This window comes from Lemur catta, chromosome 18 (assembly GCF_020740605.2).
Source record: "Lemur catta isolate mLemCat1 chromosome 18, mLemCat1.pri, whole genome shotgun sequence".
In the NCBI taxonomy this organism is placed as follows: Eukaryota; Metazoa; Chordata; class Mammalia; order Primates; family Lemuridae; genus Lemur; species Lemur catta.
In genome coordinates, this window is record NC_059145.1 from 16,310,156 (window position 1) to 16,337,574 (window position 27,419).

Below are 27,419 nucleotides of genomic sequence, written 5' to 3' on the forward strand. Positions count from 1 at the left end.
GCAAAGAAGCAAATGACCTCAAAATCCCTTTAAATTGGGATGTGGATATTTCATGAATGTTAAAAAATAACAAACAAAATTTCTTTCCCATTATTAGATACAAATACTTGAAAATAACTTGATAATCATGCATATTGACATCAGTTATATCAGCCTTTTGGATGTGTAAATTATCCTCTGACACTATGCTATAAATACCAGAACAGTGAGTTCTCTCCCTCAAGTTGTTTGGATTTTCATGTAGGTTCATGCTTGCCTCTCTTAGCAGAGGGAGCATGTCGATGTCTATTAGAAATATAAAATGACAAACCCTAACATTGGGAAAGTGAAAGCTTCTTAAAGATTTTTTTTTTTAACTTTAATGCTCTTTTTCACAAAATGTCCTAAGAAGCTTAAACCCTGAAAAATTGACAACTGTCAGATTTTGTTTTATTTTTATTTTTTGAATTTTCCATTTAATATTTTTGAACTGAAGCTGATCTTGGTAACTGAAACAGTAGAAAGCGAAACCACTGACAGGGGAGTATTACTGTATTTGGTTATTGAGTTTTAAGAGTTCTTTATATATTCTGGATACCAGACACTTATCAGATACATAATTTGAAAATATTTTCTCGTATTTTGTAGGTTGTCTTTTCACTTTCTTAAAAGAAGAAGAAAGCTGGACAACTATCAGATTTTAGAGCAAGGAAGTCAGGATGAAAATTATCCCTGTGAACTAAGTAAGATGTACAAGATAATAGCCTTTCATTAAACTAATAAATATTTACTGGACACATACAGTTCCTGATCCTGTTCTAGGACTTGTGGCTTATCATTAATTAAAATGAACAAAGATCCCTGCTCTCTTTATGCTTCTATTCCAGAAGGGAAAGAAAGACATATAGTTTGTAAGAAGATGAAAAGCGTACGGAAGAAGAAAGATTGGGACTGATTAAGTTAACCAGGAATACAGGGTGGGATAACTTTGTTTCAACAGCCTCAGCAAAAAAACACTAGAAATAGACAAAAAAATGTCAATCAGTTTATTTTTTTAACCTGTGCAATCTTTTAAAATTAGTGTTTTACTTGTGAACAGAGTACCTGGGGATTGTGATATGTTTTATGGAATATCTGAAAATGTAGAACATCTTATTTCCATCATAAGAAGTAGGAAACTAATTAGCAGAAAACATGGCTAGAGAACACATCTGAAATATGCAGTTGTTATATCCAGAACACAGTTTAGTGTCTTCCAAGTTTCTCAGTTAATATTTTTGTAAGTCTTCACTTTTTATTTTTCTTCCATCAGTTACTGGTGACAGTGAGTATCATGATGCCACAGGTTTAAGAAACATTTGAGGAAGAGAAACTATTCATTCAGTTCAATCTTGCCATTAACTATTTTTTTCCTTAGCCTCCGGAGTGGTGATCCCTATCATTGTATTTTAATAGCAAAATAATTGGTCTAGCACAGGTCACCAGTACTCTATAGAAGCTTTAAGAAACAACAACAATAACAAAAATCTACATATCTGTTACTGATGTCTTCTATCTTTTCTATGTCATATTTTATGCCGCTTGGATTTTTCCATACCTGGAAGTCTTAATTGCAATGCCTTTATATCTTTCACCATATTTTAATCTTCCTCTGTAATAAAATTAATGCATATGACCTATAATTCCTTAATGTAAAATGGTGTAATCAATCTTTTTTCCCCTTAATGAACATGAGATTTCTTCAAATACAAAGCAGTCACATTTTTTAGTATACGCGAATTGCCAAAAATTTGCTGGAGAAATACCCTGTTCTTAAATATAGCCATACTATATATCTTGAAACACTAAGTCCATCTCTGTCTCAAAAACTGATGACAATACAATCTTAAGGAAGTGAAGTTTTTCAAAATGTGCCACACTGGTTGGATTTTGACATATCAAGTTTTATCAGTCACATTTCCCCAGAGTGCTACAGACAATTGTCGACATAATGTAATAGGCTCGAGACAAGTTGGCAGAAATATCTTCCAGGCTTAAAGGTGGGTGTTTATTTTCCTTGAGACATTTTAAATGATAGGTGAAGTGTAGCGGCTAACTGCTTTTTATAGAATATATTTATTTTTTAATAGAAAAGATGAGAAGGTACCAACTGCTGAATTTAATCATTTGGGCTTAATTAGCCACTCAAACTGCTTTATCAAAACAGTCATTTCTATCATCCAGGAGGCAATGAAATGATAGAAGTGACATGGTTTCCAGTAAAAATGCTAGTTTATGAGCTGAGATTCTATAACATAAAGTAGCAAAGATGGGGAATAGGCATTTCTAATACTAATTATGTCCCTTGGTGATAAATGTGGAAACATTTGGATTGATATTAGCTTAAAAATCTTAAAAACTGAGTATACAGTTTAACTATCCCAAATTGTATGAGTTTATTTGTTTACTGTGATGGGAACATTATAATGATTTCATGTAAATACTATGATTTTAATTGCTTTCTCTTTGAAAAGAACTACTTATTACAATATACGTAAGAGACTCTACATTTCACTAGTTTTGTACCTAGAGTTATATGAATAAATGAAGCAGTTACATATCTGGTAGACTTATATACATGTAAATATTTCATACAAGTGAGAAACTCTGAATGACATTTAACCAAGACAAATATTATCCAGTGACTTTATCAACAGGTCCACAGCCTGAACACCAAGGTACTTGTGACAATTCAAATATTTCAAGTGTAAGTTTTAACTCTGTCTAATTATACACGGACAGAATTTTCAACTGCCAAAGTATTCACATCTACCATGGTATCCTACTGGCAAAGTGTGCATGCTATTAGTTAGTACAGTAATGAATCTCTTATATAGATCGTGAAATCAAATATTTCACATATAAAATATGATCCAGTTTGATGCTATAACAGAAATCAAGATATGCATGCATGTTCCCAATGTTGATCAGACACAAATGAAGATAATAAAATACCTTTTACTATGAGGCTGCCGGTGTTCTTTGCAATGCCAAACTGATTTGTGGCTATGCATGTATATGATCCAGCATCTGACCTGGTAACATTATATATCTTGAGGCTACCATCCTCCAAGAGAAACACTCTAAAAATAAAATATACAATTAGTGGAAGTGAGGTTTTTCAATATTGATAAATCAAAAGTGCTTATTTTTTATTTTAAAACATCACTAAAAATCATGGATATATGTGGTAATATGAATTTATTTCTTTTCTATTATTCTGTTCTTGTGAGCAATCTCTGAATCTACATATTAGAATAAATGGGATTTGCTTTTATTGTGACACCATATTGATAATTATTGTACTATAACTTGAATTATCATTGTGGATTTTAATGCACATCAAAAATCAAATGAGTGCTTGGTGCTGTAAATGCTTAATTGCTTGACAAAAAATGTAACTATTTACTGTGTCTTTTGAAAAGTCTACTTGCCGCTGAAAATTGAACTTGGCTTTGGAGAAATGCAAGCCAATTTCTACATTGTTTAGTCTGTGTCTTTATAAGTGTGGTCTTGTGTAGCATTTTCAATGACCAAACAACAGAGCACTGAACCATGACAGTATTTGCCAGTGCTGGTGGGTTGAAAGAACTATCCAAATGGTTCCATTGCCAAAGGACTGTGTCTACTATGTATTATATTCCCTCAAAGAAGAAAAGAGAGGAGTAGAAAGATGAAGCCTTCATGGGTCACACTGAATTAAACATTTCTAAAACATATAGTGAACAATGAAAAGATATCTATCTAAGAAGTTCTAATCTTTCATAAAATGATCCATATTAATTTTTTTTCTGAAACTCAAAAATAAAGCAAACACCAGAGTGTCATCGTAATCAGGTAATACCTCAAGATTTGTTTTATAAGAGGAGAGAAAAAATGGAAAAATAAAAACATTTGCCCAATTTTGGGTTTCCATATTTTATGTCTTACAAATTTAGTTATCAACCTTCTAAAAACACAGTCCTAAAAGCAATAGTGGATAGTCAAGATGACACCAAAATAAGAGAAACGAACTAATTTTTGACTATAGTTTTATAGGAAAGAAAGGCAAGGCAATTTGCATGCATGTCACATTCATTAACAATAACAAAATAGCATTTGTTGTATTGCAAATATGTCATTGTTTCTAATATATGTATAACATGAAATGTAGCTAATATAATTAATTACCCAATTTGAAACACAGAGAATATCAGCCAACTACAATTTGTATGAGACCAGCTTCTGATGTTGAGTTTATTATTAATAATGAATTCCAAATCCTCTTATCAGTGAGCAGAAAAGGCCACATCTGGGTTTACAATATTCCATGGCATGTAATCAGATTTTTTAGAAAGCCATTGTCTTAGAATATTCCTCCAAAATAGACATTTGATACCTTATTTAATTTCTGAAATGTCTAGTTTACCAGATACCAATTTACATTTATAATTGAATTATACCACTATTGACACAGTAACACAACTATTCTAATATGTAGATTTCAGACCAAATACAATTCTTTATCTGATTCTATTAGAAGAGGTCAATGTGGGGAGCATTTGAGTGCATCATTTGCCTCTTACATTTAAGAATAACTAAGAATTTTCAACAACAAAGAAATTTTAGATATTGGCTAATAAAACATTTTACATGACAAAAATTAATATATCTGCTTATATCTAAAGGCCATTAAACAAATTTCCCAAGTACCAATCCAATGGCAATGTTTACACTTTATATAATTATTTGCTTAACTTTCAGAAAGGACCAATTCATATAAACAATGGTACTCTGAGGACATCACCATTTTCAGGCACAGTGGGTCTTTAATGACAGTTGCTAAATTGAGTTGAAATTATCAACATTGAAATTGGTTATGTCTTTTGAAATCTTAATAAATCAATATTTCTCAAGTGTCTACCACCACTTGAGGTACTGAGAAGGCAGACTAAAACTAAGAAAAGTTAAGAATCTGCCCAAGACTAACAAGCTAAGTATCAGAGAATGAGTTACAAGTTATATCTGATTATCTCCAGCACTTATGTTCTTTCTAGAACAATTACTTTTCCTTACTTTTAGTAAAATAATTCTACATGTTGGTTATGAGGCTCAAGAAGTTTCTGTTGAATCATCATTAGATGCTCTAAAGATAGTTCATGTGTTTGCTCCCCAAAATGTGGTCTCGTCCCAGACCTACTGAATCAAACTCTGCATTTTCATCAGATACCCAGTGACTAGTATGCACAATAAAGTTTGAGAAGTACTGAGCTATTCATTATAAATCAAACTTAAATCTGTGAAATTTATCTTTATTTCTAAGTAAGGATACATCTTGTTTCGTAAGATCAATATATAAACAGTTATAAAAGAATAAAAATATTAAGTTGTAAATGTTTTGTGAAAATAACCAAACTAGCAACCAAATTGATTTATCATTTATTAAAATAAATAATTTTCTAAAGTCTCTCTAGTGACCTAGAATACAGCAATTTGGAGATTTAACCATAACTAGACATTTTATGGAATGACAAAAAGTGTGAATATTTCAATTTACCATTGAAATTTTTGCTTTCATTAATAAGAGATATTAAAATATGGTAAAAACAATTTAATTTTTTGACAGTGTAAATGGAATTAAATCGCCTAATCATTGTTCTAATTGTATGCAGAATAATTAAACAAGAAATGTTAAAGGAAAAGTAAGAATGTCTAGTTCTTTCACATGTCTATGCATGGCTTAGCAGAAATGATTTACCAAAAAACAAACAAAAATCACAAAGAAGGAACACTCATCTAAGATCAAACTGTACTAAGCAATTGGCATTTTCAGATAAAGCAGAATGCACATGTAAGAATTAATTGGAACATTTTAATTGGTGGTTTTGGTAACATTCATAGAGAAAGACTGATTTTTTTTTTTATTCTTCTTTTGGCATATTCAAAAACATACTTTATCTGGAAGGTTGGTAAAATATATCAATGAAAGATATTAAAATATTCTGTCTTCATTGCATATAAGCTTCTCTGGCATTTATAAACAAGCACTGCCAGAAATATAGATAAGCTTGGCTCTCTTTAAAAAATAACGTAATCATTCTGATAATAAAAATGGAGATTTCCATGAATAATGAATAAAGAGCATACAGTCATAGGGAAGAAAGTAGAAGGCAATAAAATGAGTGATTACATATTATTTGTATATTATCATATTAGGATTTAATGTTGAGGTCATACTACTAATAGATGATACATAATATTAATAAAAGTTATGTATGGAAATATGTGAGCACCATGGAAGCATGGAAAGGCTTCCAAAAATTCAATAGCAATTTAAATGCATGATTGGAAGTGGAGCAATGTTAGGACTTTTTCTCCTTTTTAACTTATTCAGTAAATAGTCACTAAATGCCTACTGTGTTCAAAGCAATTTGTTAGGTGTTACAATAGGCATGTGAAAATAAAGAGTGCTAAATTTAAGGGCACTCTTTTCCACGATATTAAAACTCATCAGTCAAAAATTTAAGGAGGTGATGCGCTATTATAAGGAGCTAACTCTGCACAGGCCCTCTACTAAGCGTGTAATAAATGTCACTCACCGAATTCTTAAGACAAATCTCTTAACTAGCTATTGCTACCATCCCCATTTTATAAGTCAGGAAACAGGCCTAAGCAATAAGTGACTCAAGATACCCACTAGGTAGTATAGGGCCAAGATTCTAATCATGTCTTTCTCTTTAGATCAGGAAGCAATTACTTTAGCAAATGTTCTTTGGCTTCAAGTTTCTAAAACATAATTTGCTAATAGTATAGTAACTAAGAGTAGCATAAACACATATATGTGTGTGTGTGTGTGTGTGTGTGTGTATAAAATTCTATTTGCATAGAATACCCTGTAACATTGGAGGATTTTAATCTGACCTTCAGAGAGTCCCTGAAACGTGATGAAACGTAAGTGTGTGTGTGTGTGTGTGTGTGTGTGTGTGTGTGCACTTACATATGCATTTGCTCACGTTCTTAGCTTTGGTGAGATCTTGAAGGCAGGCTTGCTATCCCCTGCTATAGAAGAGTTTTAACTATAGATGTCTTAACATGTGAGGTAATAATGATGGTGATGCTAATCGTAAGAATTCTTTTTCTTTTTTTAAAATATTCCATCCTGTGCAATTATGATGTTATTAGTAGAGTGGGTAAGAATGTGGGCTTTGGGGTCAAAACTGCTTGTGATTGAATTTGAACCTCAATATTTAATTTTTGTATGACCAGAATCAAATTAACTAACTGTCCAGGTATTCCGTTTCCTCCTCTGTAGCATGGAGATGTTATTAATAGTATTACTCTTTCATCGAGTCATGAGCATTAAATGATATAAACAGTTTAAAATGCTTAGCACTGTGCCTAACTCCTAATTAGCAGTCAATGGGTAAGTTTTTAATGAACTGGTTTCTCATCCTGTCTAAGAATATAAGCATTGCTGTACTCTATAAAGAATAACAACAGGGAAAGGAGGAAGTGTTTTGTCACAGTTCAGTTTGAACCAAGAGGAGGTATATGCCAGGCTTTCTCAAAGGTGTCCAATGCCAGCAAGACTGTCCCCCACATTATTCCACTGCTTAAAACCCTTCCTTGAATTGACACAAAACTTTTTGTCTGTGTACTTAACTACTTGGTCTTTCTGATCCACAGTGTTCTAACTTTTACTTTGGAAATGATATGATTGTTATGAAAATTAAATTAATTAAATGCTAGGTATTAATCAAATTCATATTCTTTGTTGTAGTAACAACAAAGTATTTGCCCTTTGCTCTGCTCCGTGACACAGGTTACTATTTCTGATTTGGCTGGTTTCTTTGTTTTTCGCTCATACCTAATATCTTGAAATCCTTGGGTAAGGCTAGACACAGCAGTATGTTTTGTGGCTTTAACTAAGCTATGCTTATCAGTCCCTGCACTGTCCTTGGTTTTGATGTCACCAAGTTCTGATACTTGACTTAAAGTTATCTGTATATTTCTTCCTCTCCCACTATAATCCTTTCACAGTTCAGGGGTAACATCCTTCCTTTCAAGTCTTTATTTTCAAATATCCACTTAATTAAATTATTTCACCTGTTTACACATTTGCATAGAAAAATTTTCCCCAGATTACCAAAGCCCAGTATTCTATTTAGATAACTAAATCACAAATTACGGCATTTGCATTTAAAATGTTCTGTAAAAATTAGAATTTAAAAATATTTACATGTGTAGACATAGTGTGACCATTCAACTGATAGAAAAATTAATAGTTAACAATTGTAATGTATCGCACTCTTTGTCTTATTGCATTATGGGCATAAAAGGTAGAAATTTGAGCAAGAAGCTGTGCCATGACAGTCAAATGACATTGGGGCGAATTTATAATGGCTTTAGAAAATAGAACATGTAGAAAATTAAGCTAGCAACACAATATATGTGAACAGTTCAAGGTTAACTGGTAAGTCAGAGGCAGACTTTACAGAGTGATTGAGCAGGCAACATTTCAATCGTCCAACTGTCAGGGAAGGTAGGTTGAGTAAAGAGAAAACAAAAGTAACAGATGTCCTACCCATTTGCCTGATTTCGTAACCTTTGCTGTCTGCTTGCTGGGCTATTTTGCATAACACACAAGGAAGGAAGGGGATCACATCTTATTAACTTGTGGGGCTTCTTTACCTGAAACATATGCTCAAATTTTTTATCTTTCTAAGGAACAACATGGAGGCTAATGGGGAATGAACATTCCATCCCCTTGCTTTCCTGGTGTCTTAGTCCATTTTGTGTTGCTATAACAGACTACTTGAGACTGGGTAATTTATAAAGAAAAGAGGTTTATTTGGCTCATGAAATTGTGGTGGCTGAAAAGTTCAAGATTGGGCAGTGCATCTGGTGTGGACCTCGGGCTCTTACCACTCAAGGTGGAAAGCAGAAGTGGCGTGGTCCTGTGCAAAGAGATCCCATGGTGACAGAGAAGGCAAGAGAGAGAAACTGAGGAAGCTAGACTCTTTAACAACCTGTTCTCTCGGGAACTAATCCATTCCTAAGAGAGTGAGAACTCACTCACCACAGCAGGAGGACATTCATCCATCCTCATGACCCAAACACCTCACACTAGTTCCCACATCCCAGCCCTACCACATTAGGAATCAAATTTCAACATGAGTTTCAGTGGGGACACACCATATCCAAACCGTAGCACCTGGGTTGCATGTGATACCTGTTCCTCATAAACTATAAAAATATAACAAAGCTTAACTATCATATCTATTTTCTCACTGTAACAAATCTAATATATATCCAACCTTTAATTTACTTACATATAGAAAACAGATCTATGTATGTAGATTTCAAAGTATGAATAGAAAATGATGAAAGCTCTGATTTTTCTTTCTTGATATCAACCCCTGCCTATTACAAAGTTTGAGGACATAGAGGATTAGCATTAGCAATAGCTAAATTTCTTAAACTAAGGGAAATTAGGACATTGAGCAATTATAATTTCTTATTGCTGAAACTAGAGCAACACTGCTATTTTTATAGTTAGATTATTAACTGGAGTATTGCTTCCAGTTCTGTCTAAAGATAATACTGTAGACCATGAAATTTTAATTGACTGTCTAATTTTACTGATATCTGGAAAATGTAAAATAGATTGGATTAAAATGAGTTAGATAAGAAGTAGAAAATTGTGTATAAATTTTTCCTCTTCACAATTTAAGTTTTAGGTAAAATGTCCCACTGGAATCTATTTTAGATCAAATATTAATATTGCATTTTAATAATTTTTGCACCTGATTATTATAGTTAAGGTATAATATCTATGCTAATCCCACTATCATTTAATAAGCTATCTTTTGAAAATTTCTTATTTTAACAAGCTACAAAAAATGACTTACATGATGATCAAAAAACAAGTAAATACCAAAGCTTACTCATTTAAGGTAAAATAAAGTTTGTCCTTTCCATCTCTTTATGTCAATAACTTTAAGTGGCACTAATGGCAGTTATGCACAGAGACCAACACCACTGGCTGGGCCAAATTTAAAGATTCAATCAATGGATTAATGAAAACCTAATTTATCATCCCTTATAACATCATGAACATAGTAAAAATGAGAAAAAAAAACAAAACAAAACAGAGATAGAGTGAAAATGAAGTGCTATTTGAGAGAGATATGATTGAAGGGCCACATTATATAAATCTGGCCTTGCCATACCAAATGATGTAGGACATCTTTAGCAAAACACAATACACTGACAATCTTTAATCAGTTCTAAACAAGAAAAAAAAAAAACAGACTGGAAAATTCAGAAAAATTTATGGAAGGAACTCAAATATTTTACACATTTATTTTGTTTGACTTTTGGGAAAGAACATAAATATTCTTTTCAAGAAAGAATTGTGTAAGACCCAAAGAGGAAATAAATGCTAATAATTTGCAAATCTTTCTTAGAGTACAGTTCTTCACAGGAGCTGGCGTAAGAAAGCCTAGAGTTTCATCAAGCTGAAGCTCTGCACTCCAGTCTGCTAATCTGAATCTCACCCACCTTCCTAAACCTACTTTGATTCCTAGTGTTTCAGACACATCTTGTGAATCTTTCAGGTTCTCTTAGTCCGTTGGCTGTCAAAGGTCCGGATAGCGCAGCCCCACCAACAAAGGGGCAATCAGGCAGATAAACCACTTTTTCTTTCCTTCCGCAGACTGTTCCCAAGTGGTTTCTCTGCACAGCCTGTACGGGGACAACCTCTGGGGCTGCCAGTCTGTGGCTTGAAGGGAGGCAGCAGCAAGATATGATTGTCCACTGCTGCCCCTCAACTGGGCTTCCCTGAGAATGGGAACTCAGCTCTGTTTTCCGGGGAACCACGCTAGGGCACACAGCTTTCCCTGCCACATCCTTCCCTCCAATCACTGTGGTTCACGGTACTCTCTTTCTCTCCCTAAAAGAGTAGGGATTATTTTTTTTCCCACATTGATAAACTGAGATACCGGGAGATTCAGAAACTAACTTAACCATACCCCCAATACGGGTCTTCTGATCTTAAATCAGTGCTTTTTCTACTGAATGATTCTCTGAATCATTTTGCTGCCTTGTACTTCTAATTTTCTTTTTATACAAGTCTTTACTCTCTACAAATATGTAAAAGCTGAGATTTCATTGAGGAAGGTGATAATAGGGCTTATAAAACCATAGATTCTAAAGTCAGATTGCTTTGGATTTCTGTCCGGCCTCCTACTTCTGGCCAAGTTACTTTAGAAGCACTTGCTTGATTTCTATGTAAGCTTATATAGAATGGGGGTAGGAGTAGTAATAACATCATCAGTTTGTTTTGAGAATTAAAGAAATATATACATATATGCATATGTAGAGGGTAATGGGTACCCCAAATAGGAGCTCTTATTCTTTATTTATTAGTATTTATATCTAAGAATACCACCAATTAGCAGGTACTTAATAAATATTTGTTTTTTGATTGTATTTGCTCCTAAATATTCAGCAGTTCCTTTCCAGGCCCAGACATATTATATGTTAATGTTATCAATAAATTCAGTCAACTAACAGAAAGTGACTTAGTCAAATAATTATTTTCTTTAAACTGCTTTATGTATAGCTATAGGTTATAAAAAAGTGGTTATTTGATAAGTGATTTTTGATTAGTTTGCTGATATAAAGCAGTGCAGGAGTTGACGCAAAGAAACACAGTTGACTCTTGAACAATGCAGGGTTAGGGGTGCCAACCCCCATGCAGAAAAAAATCCACATATAACTTTTTTTTTTTTTTTTTTGAGACAGAGTCTCGCTTTATTGCCCGGGCTAGAGTGAGTGCCGTGGCATCAGCCTAGCTCACAGCAACCTCAAACTCCTGGGCTCAAGCAATCCTTCTGCCTCAGCCTCCTGAATAGCTGGGACTACAGGTATGTGCCGCCATGCCCAGCTAATTTTTTCTATATATTTTTAGTTGTCCAGCTAATTTCTTTCTATTTTTAGTAGAGACAGGGTCTCGCTCTTGCTCAGGCTGGTCTCGAATTCCTGAGCTCCAAGGATCCTCCCACCTTAGCTTCCCAGAGTGTTAGGATTACAGGCGTGAGCCACGGAGCCCAGCCCACGTGTAACTTTTGACTCCTCCAAAGCTGCTAATAGCCTACTGGTGACGGGAAATCTTACTGATAACATAAACATTTGATTAACTTATATTTTGTATGTTGTCTGTATTATACACTGTATTATTACAATAAAGTAAGCTAGAGAAAAGAAAATGTTATTAAGGAAATCATCAGAAGAGAAAATATATTTGCTATTCATTAAGTGGAAGTCGATCATCATGAAGCTCTTCATCCTCATTGACTTCATGTTGAATAGGCTGAGGAGGGTTTGGTCTTGCTCTCTCAGGAGTGGCAGGGGCAGAAGAGGTGGAGGAGGTGGAAGGGGAGGCAGGGGAGGCAGGCATAGTTGGTGGAACTTTTATTGAAAAAAATTTGTGTCTAAGTGGACCCACTCAGTTCAACCTATTTTGTTCAAGGATCAACTGTACATTCAAATCTCCAGGATAAGACTTGAGCATATAAAACAAATCTTAATCATTCTTTTGCACAATTCTGATAATCTAGCTAAAGGTTACAATACAAATGAGAGAGAGTAAAATATTTTTAATTATTATAATAATATGGATGCTATTGGGGGATTCCTAAATATCCAACTGATTGACAGAAATTCTTGCAATAACATCTCTAGTATTTTCTTAGCCTTTGTCCTAGCTCCCAGCAAATAATCATGTTTCTTTGGGCACATGTATTGAGTTGCATTAGGCACAGTGTGATTAAATTTATATGGGCATTGCGGTGGGGGACCAGGGGGAGGAAGGAAAAGGAAACAAAAATGAAAACCTATAAAAACCTACATGAAGTGGCATCATAAATTGATAACACAAATAAATCTAATTTTGCTATGTTATGTTGGAAGGTAAGGATTGCTCAGGTACCTATGAGAGAAAGAGGCATGCTTGAGTGTTTTTAAGTTACCTTTTTTTTTTTTTACAATTCTCAATGGACTAGAAAAATATACATTTTAAGCAGATTAAATAGCTAAGGATGTACTTCCCAGGAACTGGTTATTCAAAGATGATTTGTGGTCTTTATGCAGCTAACTGAAAGATTTTAATTATAATAGGAAAGGGTTGTTTAGAAGGGTTACCTAGAGATTTGAAATTGACTTAAACACATTTTATTAATAATTTAAATGGAAATAAAAATGTTACTGCTTCCCTTTTCTAGTTCTTCAGAATTCCTGGTGTCTACAGTTGTACTTTATGCCTAATGTATAATCACCCGAGTGAACAGTCAAATGATCCAAAGTCAAGTCTGTGGTTCAAATGTCCTAAACACTAAAGCAGAAAGCAAGCATCAGATGTTCAGCCCTCTGAATTCATCAAAATGTGTCTCTTGTCTAATGTACACAAATAATTTAAGTGTCAGCTTTGTAGTGGCTGACACAGAACACAAACACAGATTCAGGGTGACTGAATTACGACACAGATTAGGCGACGGTGGATAAGAGCAGTTGCTAAATAACATAATTATTTGGTGTCATGATGTGTCTTTATTCCGATGGCATGCCAAAGAGTGTGCTGCTATGCCAGCTCCCATAAAATGTTAAGGAAATGTGATTTAACATTAACAAAACAGCATCAGATGGAAAACATAGCTAAATTAATCCAGTGAAATAGGCCTAAGAGGAATATTTAGCTGTTCAGGAAAAGAAGGAAAAGATAAAGAAAAGTGTCTCCATTTGCTGCAGTATTTTGCTGAGAAAACACAAAGGGAAATAAATATAGATACATATGCTAACATGCCTCACAGCCTAAGTAAATCAAAATGAAAGATGGGAAATTATGAAGTTGGTAAAGGACAAAAAAGTTTGTGAACACAGACTTAAAAGAATTAAAAAAAAAAAAACGGTGCTCCCAAAATAACTAGGAGAGAACCAATTGAAAATACAATAGAAGAGAGAGTTGTGCAGAACAGAATGGAGACGTCTGAACATTGTGAGGACATTTTGGCTATGCTTCTATTACATTTATGATGATGAGCCTATTGTGTGATTTCCTCGGGGCTTTGAAATTTTACAAATGTAAAGTTGTTTCTGCTGTAAATGTTGGGATAGATAGATGAGATTCAAGTACAGCCAGATGACCTTAAACTAGTATCTTTAGCCCTGTGGTGTGTGGTTTCCCTCAGGTATAAAACGATGAGAGAATTGGACTGGAACACTACTGATTATTAACCCTTTCACCCCAGCTTTCTGTAATCTGGTGATTTCAGAATGTGATAGCTGGGAAACGATTCCCCCTGCTATCTTGAACATGGTTTTGAAAGTGATGGATGCTAGTGGAATTTCCAATTCTAGATCCCCTTTGGCTACTGAATTATTGTATTCCTCATAGTCTACAAAGCTAGGCTCACAAAAGTTTCTGAGAATAGAGGACTAACTTGGAGATGACTTCTTTTCTGCTAACTTTAACTCTTTCTTATCCTTAATTATATTACACACTTTCATGCCTGTATCAATTCCTTTATGGAGCTTAGGGAGTTTATCTTTAGTTCATTGAATTTCCATATCTAGGTCTACATGTCATCAAAAATTATATTGTATGTTATATTAAAAATCCAATCAGTCATTTGAACATTGTGGATGCAAGATGCTAAACCACTAAAAGGACTGATTTATTTTATTGATAAGAATCAATAAGACCCCATCTATCATTATGTAGGCAACATATAAGCTTATTCTATACCTCTTAGTGATATAAAAAATATAGTTTGAGCTTATATATCACTGTTTTCAGAAGATGTTTTAGTCTGACTCTGGAAAAGACAAAGAACAAATATGTATATTATGAAGGTCTGCCTTTAGCTCTACAGATGGACACTGTAATTCTTCAGAAATCTGATTAAAATCCTATAGTACGATGTTTAGGATTTCACATGGCTTTGGAGTCAGAGCTTTGAGGAATTAAATGCTTTTCTATGACTTAATAGTTGTGTGATTGTGGGTGTGATGCTTAACTTCTCTAAGTTTTACTTTTACCCATTTAAAAATATGAATAAATAACTCATAGGTATGTTGTAAAAATTAAATGAAATGGTGTATCTAACATCTTACTACACTATGTGCCCATGACAGATACCGTATAAATGGATATTATCATCATTCTCATATGATGAAACTCAGGGTTAAGTACAGGAAGGATGGATTTCTGGCTGCATTTGGTTAATTTAACCGATGAGAGTATGAAAAATGTACGATATTAAGTATATCCAAGCATTCCTTAAATAGTCAAAAAGTCAGCTGTTGGATGACTCACAAAATGCTTTGAGTCCCCTTTATACGTATTTAGAGGCATCTTGGGGAAAATGTGTCTTGTATCAACGAAGGAAGTCTACATCTAAAGCTTTGAAATGGCACCGAGCATGATGCTGGGAATAGAGTAAGACGGTCACACAATAAGCCTGTACCTCTCACTTCCCTCTTCTGGAAAAAATTCCTACTCACCCGTCAAGTGCCAGCTTAGTTACCTCCGACCTGTTGAGGCCTTTCAGGAGGGCGGCAAGCCTAGCGAGTGAGCCGTCCTGCTGCGTTCAGTGTTTGCGGGGGTCCACGCACTGCTGACCGGTCTGCCTTTCCCAGGAGACTCTGAACTCATCCAAATTTATAAACCCAGAATCTCACACAAGGCCTGTCAAATTGGTTTGCCACTGTGCTTATAAATAAATGAATAGTTTGACAAGTCACACTTGAGAATCGGATTTGTCACTTCAAATCAGGAGTCCTCAAACTATGCTATCCACAGAGCTGGGGGACTCTCAGGTCACTGCCTGGGATGCTTGCGGGTGAGGGGAAGTGAGGGGGACGAGGGAGTGAGGAGGGCGTTGAGCAGAGCTCTGCTTCTCCCTTCAGGACATTAGCCAGATTGCTTCAGTTTCATCTGTTTTATGGAACATATTCTTGCATAAAATCCATTTTAAAAAAGTTAGAAAGTTCCAATGCAGAAGAAAAGAAAAAAGAAAAAGGAAATTGGAAAATTATAGCCAGTGACTAAAAACATGGTCTGACAGCATCGCTTCTCGTTTGGAAGATATTAACAAGACCGATTTCTACACTATTGGTCCTGCTTTTATTTCTTCAGCTGGACTGCCATAGATAGCAATTCTTTTTCTATTTATTTATTTTTATTTATTTTTTTTTATGCTCGCCAGCATCTATAAGAAGGGGTGGGTGTAACAAATACCTGTTGAGCAACCATTTTCTTTTTAAGTAAGGGAGGACATTATACTTTAAATATATCTAGTAATCACTTTTCTCAAAAAATCAAACCAAGAACAAAAGGTCATTTTTACAAATCATATGAATAATTGACCTTTTCTATCTATAAAATTATTGCTATTGAATATTTATGTAAATTGTGAAAGATATAAATGTCACTCAGAAATCAGAAGCAAGGACTAAAAGGATGTGGACATCATTCTACGGGCAGTGATCTTCATATTTTCAAAAAGTAAGAGGACTGAGGACTTACATCTCTTTGACAGTGAGATGAAAGGGAGGGTTGAATTTTAGGCTAGGAAGCAAAGTTCTGGGTTGGAAAGGAGATAAAATGAAGAAAGTTTTTACTTTAGGTATGTATACGCCAGACCGGTGTTTCAGCAGCTTCTTAAGAGGCAGAGGGAGCAAACTTACAAAAACACAGATTCCTCGTCCTATGCTACGTGTACCGAATCAAAATCTTGGGCATGGGCACAGGTCTGGGATCTGCATTTTTCCAAGATTCTTATGATGCATGACGAAATTTGAAATCTATGGGTACAGTCTATGAATCCACAGCAACTCTACAATGAAACTTACCCCTTTTCTGTTGTAGGGTACAGTACAAGAACTTATCAGATGCTGTTTATTTTGTGAAACTTCTTTGCTTTGTCATATTTGTCCTTGGTTGAAAGCCACAGGATGTCATTACCCATCATGAAAACATTTTAAATAGAGAACTACAGCAATAATAGGCCAACACAAGGCAGCGGGGGAAACAGCACTCGCCCAGCTAGGCAGGCTGGATTTAAAGACAGGCTTTATATCTTTAATGAACAGGAGCTTTTTCAGACCACGGCAGGTGGGCGGTTCTGCACGCCTGGTGTGAAAGGTGAGTGCCCCAGACCGGTGGAGGCCAGTGGGATAAAGGAAGGAGGATTGGATGGCAAGAGGGGAAAATGAGGGCAAGACTGACAGGGCACACACAGGATTTTAGCTTGTTACATCTTTGTGCGACACAGGCAAGGCTATCAGATGGCTCCTGACATCTTCAACATGTATTCCCTTGGAAAGGCTCACCTTAACAAGGCTCTCAGGAGTTGAGTATGAACAATTTAAAATTTTATTACAAAGAGGCAGCCCAGAAGGGAGATTGTAATAAGCCTGGCATTATGCAGACTGTCATTCTTCCTTAAACATGGGAACATATGGTTCATTTGCCTACTTGATACTCATGCTACCTGATGTACTAAGCACTATTACATTAAGTAGTTGGTGATACAAAATAAAATTAGGTTTATTTGCTTGTTCCATTAGGAAGCTCTGTAAGGAGGAGGAAGGGGTAGAGAAGACTGCTTTGCGCTCCTGCATAATGGCTCATGTCGCGTTGCAAAGGCATTTGCAGAGGGGATATTTTATTAAGACTGAGCACTTGGGAGTAAAGTAAAAGAAAAAGGAACAGCAATGATTTAGAAGGCAGATATTGTATAATATATACAAGAGCATCAAACAGGGAGGGAGAATGATATAACCGGCTCTCTTGCATTCAGGCAGCCAAACCCCCGTTAGCTGAGGCCCCACAAGGGAAGAGGGTTGGCAAAAGCCTCCAGAGAGAAAATGCAACAGTAGCTAAATGTTGGGCAATGGACTCTGTAACGAGAAACACTGCTTTGTCCAGGTAGTTTAGCAAGGAGAAGAATGAAGACAAACTAATTTTTATTCTGTTTCTTTTCTGTGTCAGGCACTATGCTAAGGGCTTTCAAACCAGTCTTCCCAGGGGTACCTTTTTACCCATGAAGCAAAGAAAGATCCAGTGACTTGCTCAATAACTACTGCTTCTTTCTTGTTACAGGGAATTCCCTGGTCCTTTTTCTCACCCTTTTTTCTCCCTCATCTCTTCTCTCTTATCCTGGCTTCTCCCTCTTTGCACTTTCCCTACGGTTTTTACACCTTCCTCTGTGGTTTTCCCACAGTGGAATATGGTGTTGAAGAGGGAAGGCTTGGGGTATTGCTGAGCCGGGCAGGTGCAAGTGCAGTGGATCTGTTCCAAATCTGGGGCTTGAAGGCAAAAATATTGAATAAGCCCCACTTATTCAATAATGGAATGAGACTCCATGCCACCTAATAGGTTTACTTGTTCCCATAAGGTACCTGCTCTTGCCAAGTGCCCAGGGCCACGCAGGGTGTAATAGTGGCATTGTTGTAAGATAAATCACACAGAATCCATGATTTGATAAGGCCTATTTGCAAATATATATACTTTGGGTAAGTAGATAAAGGTAATGGAATTGGTTCCAGAGAGTTCACCTGTCCCCTTATTTCAAGCCTGAGGAGTATGACGACATTCTGAGACCAATTGCCAAGGGGTAGAACCTCTACAATTGAGTGAGTTTGATTCTCTGTGAATTCTGGAGTGCTTTTGTATTGATTTCTTTGAGATTACTGGGGTAAAAATGACACAAATGGAATCATATATTCTGTGCCAACTTTAATCCTTGGAAAAATATTTGAATATGGAAAAGAATGTGCTTTAATGTTTTGAGATATGTAAAGTGCCTGGTATACTGGCCAACATAGAGGAGATACTTAAAATGGTATTGTCATTTTTGATGACAGTTTGTCTGACATACAGCTGGATTTTATTTTATTTTTATTTTATTTTATGTTTTAGGAAATGAGAGCAATACGAAATGGATTTTTTTTAGGAAAATGAGAAAAAAAATGCTGTCAATTACTTTATGAATTCAGTTATTATTCTTTCAATAATAGGACCAAATTTCTTTTCTCCGCCTCTTTGTTTTTATTGTTCAGAGCTTATTTGTCCACTATGAGCAAAGCTCAGTAATTCAGGCATCGTATTTAATGCTGCCTGTCACAAGACAACACTGAGCTCTCTCTCCAGTGGGTTAACATTTCCCATTAAATTCAGGAGGTGATCCCTGAATGGGTAGCCAGTAGTCACTGGGCATAAGGAGACAAATCTAGGACTTTGATTTCTGTCAGTTCACTTGCTAAGTAGATCCACAAGGGAAAAAAAAGAAGTGATTAATCAAACTCAGCAGATGTGGAATTGATTCCCTCAGTTGTCTCAGAATGCCTTGCGGAGATAAGCTTCGTCTGTATTCATCCTGACTTTCCGTGGTGAAGTTTGCAGTTGTTCCTGTGGCTGCTGGAGGTAAACATTCAAAACCGGGATCTGCATAAAGGTTAGGATGACAGCAATAAATGCATCCAGTGGCAGTGTGATGTGTACAGATCACTTGTCCTTCCATACACGCTGCGTCATCTGAGTCTCATCTCATACAAGCTCAGAGGAGAGACAAGTGCTATTTTCTCTGAAATGGATTGATGAAGAGCCTGTAGTTAAAGTGCTTGCTAGAAGTTATCAACTAAGATGTAGAATTGAGACTTGAACTTAGGTCTTTGACTTCAAATGGCTTTAAAGAAAAACAATATCATAAGAAAGGGCAAGGAGAATATTATGTGTCATATGGCTAGCTGGCTTAACATTTTATCCCGAGCACCAATACCCCGAGCCCTCCCTCTTCAATATTCCACTGTGGGAAAACCACAGAGGAAGGTGTAAAAATCGTAGGGAAAGTGGAAAGAGAGACAAGCCAGGGTAAGAGAGAAGAGATGAGGGAGAAAGAAGGGTGAGAAAAAGGACCAGGGAATTCCCTGTAACAGAAAAGAAGTGGTAGTTATTGAGCAAGTCACTGGTTCTTTCTTTGCTTCATGGGTAAAAAGATACCCCTGGGAAGACTGGTTTGAAAGCCCTTAGCATAGTGCCTGACACAGAAAAGAAACAGAATAAAAATTAGTTTGTCTTCATTCTTCTCCTTGCTAAACTACCTGGACAAAGCAGTGTTTCTAGTTACAGAGCCCATTGCCCAATATATATATAATAGGAAGATACTAGGTGTTCAACAAACCTTTGTAGCATGAATGAAGAAATTAATAACTGTATGGACATAGCATAGGTTTATTAATTATTAAAGTGGTTTAACTACAAAATCTCTAAAGTCAGTAAAACAAAGTAAACTGTAACTTTCATTAATTTAGCAACACAGACAATATTTATTAAATATGTGCTATCCATGTTCCAGATTTGTGCTGGGTGTTGGACTTATAATGGTGAATTAAAGCGTGGAGCTCACTGCCTTCATGGAGCTTGCAGTCTAGCTGCCAGGGCTCCCTGTAAACTCTGAATCCATCCCATAAGATCACTTTAGCTGCTATGACAGTTTACAGCAGTCACCATGTTTGGCTCAGTCACCTGGTCACCTGAGTAAATCATTGTGACATACATAAAGTTGTAACTAAGATAGAACTTGCAATTTCAACCTGCCAAGCTAAGGTTTTTACTGATGCCTAATATGTAATCTCTATGCAGCCAGTCACTGTGTGGGCACAATGTTTAATATTTCTTAAAGTTGTTTTCATATTATTTCATCTTAAAATAAATCTGAGAAGCAGTAACCTCAAAGGAAAAAGAGTAGCGTAGCATTTTTACTCAAGGTCTTCATCATTTACTCTAAATCAATGATAGAACTGAGACTGGAATCTCAGAGAGAAAATGTTTTCTAATTCCCAATGCATTTCTCTTTGTAATGCATCCTAGTTTCTCCTGCAGGAATATATCTTTTGCTTCTCTTCAATTTAAGTGCTATTTCGAAAGCATTGGTACCTCCAAAAAGAATGAGACAGATGTTGCCTGACCATTCACTCTTAGCAGGAAACCAGACAGCCCTCCAACTCTGTAATGCCATCTACCTATTTTTAGTTCAAGAAAAACTTTTTCACTGTGACAGTCTGCTGTGAATATATAGACACTTGCTGCAAAGACAGAACTCTTAAGACACGCAATGCTTCAATTATGGTACATAGGCTAATAAGAAACATGTTTACTGGATTAAGGAATGTTGCTGGGTCTGAATTGCCAACACATCAAATTAAGTTAAATCATGTGACAACAGCCCTTCAAAAAATGAAGAGTTGAGTATGTTCTCCATTATCTCCATTATCCCTGGAGAGAAAAAGATGCGATTACGGAGATGGGAAACTTAGCATCACATTGAAGCTTCATCACTTACTAGCTATGTGATGGAAGCTGTCCCGATTCATGTAAGACTGGAGGAAATTGTCAAAACATATATATTGCCACCATTTTTTGTAAGTCGGCAGGCAATACAGTATGATTACCTTGAATAGGCTTCTTTAGAGCCCTCTCAACTATCTCGAGGTAGTTATACTTTATTGGCAGCAAGAGTTAGTGACAATGAAATTTCAAAGTAGACAGTACCATATAGAAGTTTTATAACAGAGACTAAAAATGTACATTTCCCCACATAGGTATTTTCAAGGTCAAAAACTAAAAACTATTTCTACTTGGAATCATTGTAAAAATTTAAACTTTTTTTCTGTAACTGACTCTTTTATTCTTCCCATATATATATATAATTGTGTCCTGCTTTAACAGAGGTAGGAGAGGGGTTAGGAGTTATATATATTTTGCCATTTAAGTGAAATAATCAGCCTGATGTGGCATTAAAAATGGGATTCAGTGTTCTGTGTTTGATTTTAGGATCTGGCTCTATACAATTTGGAAAATGGGCTCAATCATCTCTAGTGCCCCTTTCAAATATAACATTGAATAGTGTGTCTACACATGAAATAAACCTTGCATTTTGCAATCAAATCAAAAAATTAATTTTTCAGCCAACCTCTATGCCAGCACTCTGTCCCTGGCTCCTAAAATATTTAATTTCATTTTCTTTGGAAATATGATGCCTGTCCCTAAACATACACACACACACATCCATGTGCAAAATTCATACACAGATACACTCAATCAAATAAGCTTCATTCATATATTTCAAATATAGAAAGAAATATTTTGTGGCATTAATTACTGCTTTAATATTGTCATCTTCCAGTTTGGTGGCTATTTGCAAGCTAAATGCAGTTATTTTTCTAGGATTTGGAATCTGTACTGGCAACACTGTTTTGAAAAGGAGGATTCTGATCATGGAAAAATAAAAAATTGGTTACCATCTAATAGTTAAGACCAAAGATATAGAAGAAATAATCAGTCTTGACTTTCTCTCCTCTTTTAAGAAAATGAAATGTTTCTAATTCATTTTACATATGGAGGCCTATAGAAGACAAATGACTTGCCCAAAGTTACGCTCTAAGTGGGGTAGAATAGGGGCTGGAATCTCTCTTCAGTATACCATACTACATCTGCAGTAAATAGTAATGCCACTTCTTGCTTACTTGGCTTTCTTGCTTTATCTCCTGCTCTCTCTCTCTCTCTCTCTCCTTATCCTCCCTCCATCCCTTCTTTCCTTCCTTCCTTCTTTCTTTCCTTCCTTTCTTCCTCTCTCCCTCCCCCTCTTTCCTTCCTTCCTTCCTTCCTTCCTTCCTTCCTTCCTTCCTTCCTTCCTTCCTTCCTTCCTTCCTTCCTTTCCTTCCTTTCCTTCCTTCCTTCCTTCCTTCCTTCCTTCCTTCCTTCCTTCCTTCCTTCCTTCCTTCCTTCCTTCCTTCCTTCCCTTACCTCCTTCCTTCCTCATGTTCTTCCTTCCTTCCTTTCTATCACTGATTTTTACCTTCAACCTGTTTGGAAGTCCCCATGATAGGACCATTAAAAAGCCATTAGGCCAACACAAACAGAAGCATAAATGCTGTATTTCCTAGTAAGCAGCTTGAAGCCATGCACTTAATGAAACCAGTCAAATCAGAAGGCAGTAGAAGAGGGGACAGACTAGGAAGTGTGCAGAGACACAAAGTCTCATGGAGCTGGCTGTGTGACCCTTTGCAAATTACTGCTTAATGCAATCTATACTGGGCAGAGATATATGTCTGTAATTACTGCATTCTGCTGGGACTCAATTTATTTTAACTTGTAAGAATGCATTCAGGAGATAATTCCTTTGTTTGTTTTCTTTTGTTAAACCCTGTAATAAAATTCTAAAGCAACTGAGAAGATAGAATTATCAAAGAATTATCTGTAAACAAAAATCACAGGGATCATTCCTTTAATCACAAGGAAACAATGCAGAATCTGTTAGGACTATTAGTCACTGTGCTGAGGCTAAAAAGATCCTAAATTTATTCCATTTGGGGCAAAACAAAATAAAACAAAAACTTGAAAAGTTGCTTTAAAAAGCAGTTTCCCTTGTGCTCTTTATTTTTTTCTCATTTTCACATATTTACCCAAACCTTTCCTCTTCGTTTTCTTTCTCCTCCACACACACCCTGTGTTTGGGCCTTTAAGGGCTATGGAAGGTAAATGCAGTCGTTGCTGCTCTTTGGGTTCGAACTTTAGAGTCACTTTATTAAATGAGGCAGAGCTAATCAATTTTCCCAGACCCTCAGTACAAAGTGTTCTGTGTGATACTGTGGGATCTCTTGAGTTTTCCTATTTCACAGCAGCGTATTCAAGCCTTGATTAGATTTTAGGAATGAAAGAGGAAACATTTAAAAAAGATCCACATCTAAATCTGTTGGGAGTAAATCTCGCCAGCAGTGCACATAAAAGAAGGGGCCCAACTTGGAGCAGGGCAGCAGGTTTCCTTTCACCTTTTTTTAAAATGTGGTTTTGAAGCCTCTGTTCTTACGTCTTTAGGCATTTCCCCAAGAACAGCCTTTTTGGGCAGCTGGGCATGCCCTACATATTCCTCCTTTCTGACTCATTCACTCATCTCTTAGATATTTATTGAATTGTGATTCTGTACCAAGGCAATAGGGCATACAAAGATAAATTTGAAAGAACTCCTGTCCTGGGCAAAGCTTCAGTCAGGGGTATAAAGACATTTGGGGACAGGAGAGAATGAGGAAAGAAATGATGCCCCGACAGGGTCTCTCTATGGCACATCTCACCATGTACGTGGAGAGGGTCTTCAAGGCAGCGGATATAACCACGGTAGCACTGGACACAGTCAGCGGGCATCCTGGTTTTTGTTTGTTTGTTTTAACCCCTTATTCTCTCTTCCTTAGCCACAGGTGAAATCTTAAGACCAGAAATGACAAAATGGTGTCCCTGTACCCAGCCTAGCAGCAATTTTTTCTGGCTTGGGAGATTCAATTCCAAAACAGATCTCTAGCTTTCCCAAGAATGTTGAAAGTTCTACGAAGCTGTGTCTACCTTCCCACAAAACAACAGTTGACAGAATTTGGAGTTGTGACTGTCCCTTTTAGGCATTTAAATGTCATTCTCCAGTTTTTCACATTCATTTCTTCCAAGACTGACAATTGCCATTTTCGGTCACACTCTGGTTGTCCTCTCTCTCACCTGGCCTTTCACCTGCCTGCCCTGGTATGTGTATGAGTTCGTGACACGTACGGTGCAGAAGAGAAGCACCTTGAACTAAAAGGGACTATTTTCATATCTTTAGCACACTGGGGCATGCACAGTAGGATTTAACTGCTTATCTGATCACACAGTACACACGTGAGTCATTAAGAGAGAGATGCATCTGTGGTCTAGCCACCCGTTTTGTATACAAGGTTCTATAGTGTAATAGAATGAAATGGATGATAAGTAGAGAAAAACACTTGTTATGTTCTGTCAGACTCTCCTGGAAAACATGCTGGTGTTGATCTAGGATTTCTCAGCTGTATCCATTATGGAAGGAAACTTCTCTTCTTTCTCTACAGGAACCTCTCTACATTTTTTCACGTGGTGAATTCATTTTGTCATGGGGTGAACACCTGTGTGACTATTTAAAAACCACAACACCAGGTGTGTGCGAATGAGCGTCTTTCTCCTTTGTGTAATGTTCTTCGCACCGATTTCTCGGCAGGCCAGGTCGGGAAAAAGCCTTCAAACTGAATATAGAAAAAGGTCTTAAAGGATTTTTTTTTTTTTAAAATATAGCTATTATAAGTGTATGCACTGAAAATATTGCAGCCAATTTATACAAACAGATCTTTGGTTTGTAAGATTCTCTTATTTTTACTATCATGTAAAAAATGTCAGCATCCCTGGATGGCCCATTAGTAGTTTATCACAGAGCAGGGAATTTGAAAGAGCTAGGAAACCCAAAAATTTGGAAGATGTTATATTACAAAATACTTAAAAATGTATTTAAAAAATAAAGATTAGTTTACCTTTTGCTTTGTCTGAGGCTCTCCACTCCTCTTTTCCAGGAGATAGCTGCCCTGGGAAAAGCATTCGGTTTGCATTCGATGACAATATTCCCACCAATTTGAACAACTGAATTTTTTTTAATGGGATTTTTGGAGAAATCAGGAGCTGAGGCTAAAAATTAAAAACAACATTGTTAAATTACTCACTTATTTAACTTGAAAATAAGTGATCCAAGAAGTAACTTGGTGTACTAGACAGAATCAAGTATTTATAGCCAGAATTCTTTTTCAAACAGCCATGTTTGAGGTGTTTTCAGGACAGTTACTAACTTAATATTTCAGAATCTGTTTTTATTTATAAATGAAGATGACAATAGACATTACCTTAAGAAGTTAGTGTGGGGATTAAATGAGATAACAGTTGTAAAGTGCTACAGCATGGTGCCTGACACAAGTATATGCTCAATAAAAGCAGAACATAATTTATTTTTTATTTTTATGTTGGTTGTCAATTTTTTTTAAGGTTTTTGCTGGTAGAGGTCATTACAATAACAAAAGTAAGTTGGTAAGGAGGATGCAAGCTAGAAAAAGTCACATTTCCAATAACATTTATAATAAAGGGGGTGAAGATGGTTCCATAAGAGACAGAAGAGGGAATTGTAACCCCAATTAGGAAAATCATGAAATCTATTGCAGCTAAAATAATCATCCTAAGGGTGGGCCTGGTGGCTGACGCCTGTAATCTTAGCAGTTTGGGAGGCTGAGGTGGGAGGATTGTTTGACCTCAGGACTTGGAGACCAGCCTGAGCAAGAATGAGACCCTGATTCTACTAAAAATAGAAAAACTTAGCCGGGCATCGTGGCGCATGCCTATAGTCCCAGCTACTTGGGAGACTAAGGCAGGCGGATCGCTCGAGCCCAGGAGTTGGAGGTTGCTGTGAGCTAAGCTGCCACCACAGCACTCTAGCCTGGGCAAGAGAGTGAGACTCTGTCTCAAAGAAAAAAAAAATCCTAAATTTGAGTATACACATATATGCATATATGTAAACAGCTATAGAATACCACTGAAATAATTCAGAAGTACTGTATCACTATGTCAGATTGCTTCAGGCAACTTTTAACTAGCAAAATGTAAATCATCTGTCTTCTATAGATACGGACAAGCTGAATAGAACTTTAAAAAAAAGTCTGTCAGTTGCAGCTTTGTCCCCACTAAATAAATGTTGAAGATACCAGTTCATGAAGATGAGAAAATATTAGACTGCCTGAGAGATGTCTAAGTCTTTCACCTCATGGATTTTGGAATCCATGTGTCCAATCTCTATTCGTAATCTAAAGTTCAAGTGAACTGAGTTTTTCAGATATGCCATGCTTTCTGGCTTCTGGGCTTTTCAGGTGTTGCTTTTTTGCCTTTCACCTGATCTATGCATTTTTTTTTTTTTTTTTTGCAATCTCAGGTTAAAGGGAATGTCCTGCCATGTGTTATAGTAGCAACTACTCAATTCTTAGCCATAAAAATCACATTTTAAATTTGGCCTTTTTTTCTTCTTGAAACTATAGGTTCAATGAAGGTAAAAATCTTAGTCTTAATACAGCTTAGACATAATAAATGTTCAATAAAACAGTAGGAATTGAAGGAATTAACACATGGATGGATGCTCATCACCTATAAACTTACAAAACTTTGTGTTTTGTTGTTTGATCCTTCGTCTCTTTTACCTCCTTTGGTCTTCCTGCCACTAAGAAAGCCATGCATGGGGTGAAAGCTATCAAGAAGTCATTTATTGGGGAAGACACCACTGGTTGGATTTCCCAGGTTATCATTCTCAAAATCCTTTAATCTCAGCATTTTCCACTAGAGTGACTTATTTCACAGCTTCCCTTGATCTCTGGATGGCCACGTGACAGGTTCTAGTTAATGACATAAAAGAAGTTTGCTGTGGAAGATCAGGGAAATTTTGCTTTTCTAAAGAAAGGGACAGATGTGGTCAGTCTTGTAATTGCCTTCTGCTGCCTTG

At 36.2% G+C, this 27,419-nt stretch overlaps 1 protein-coding gene across 2 annotated transcripts in view; it reads right to left on the minus strand.

Annotated features, from left to right (window-relative positions):
* CNTN6 (contactin 6) overlaps positions 1-27,419 on the minus strand; it is a 278,170-nt gene that overhangs the window by 40,053 nt on the left and 210,698 nt on the right. For both annotated transcript variants that reach the window (XM_045530967.1, XM_045530968.1), the window contains exons 11-12: positions 25,423-25,573; positions 2,974-3,101 (exon numbers count right to left, since the gene is read on the minus strand). In XM_045530967.1, coding sequence (XP_045386923.1) covers positions 2,974-3,101; positions 25,423-25,573 — 279 coding nt within the window. The remainder of the gene's footprint in view (positions 1-2,973; positions 3,102-25,422; positions 25,574-27,419) is intronic.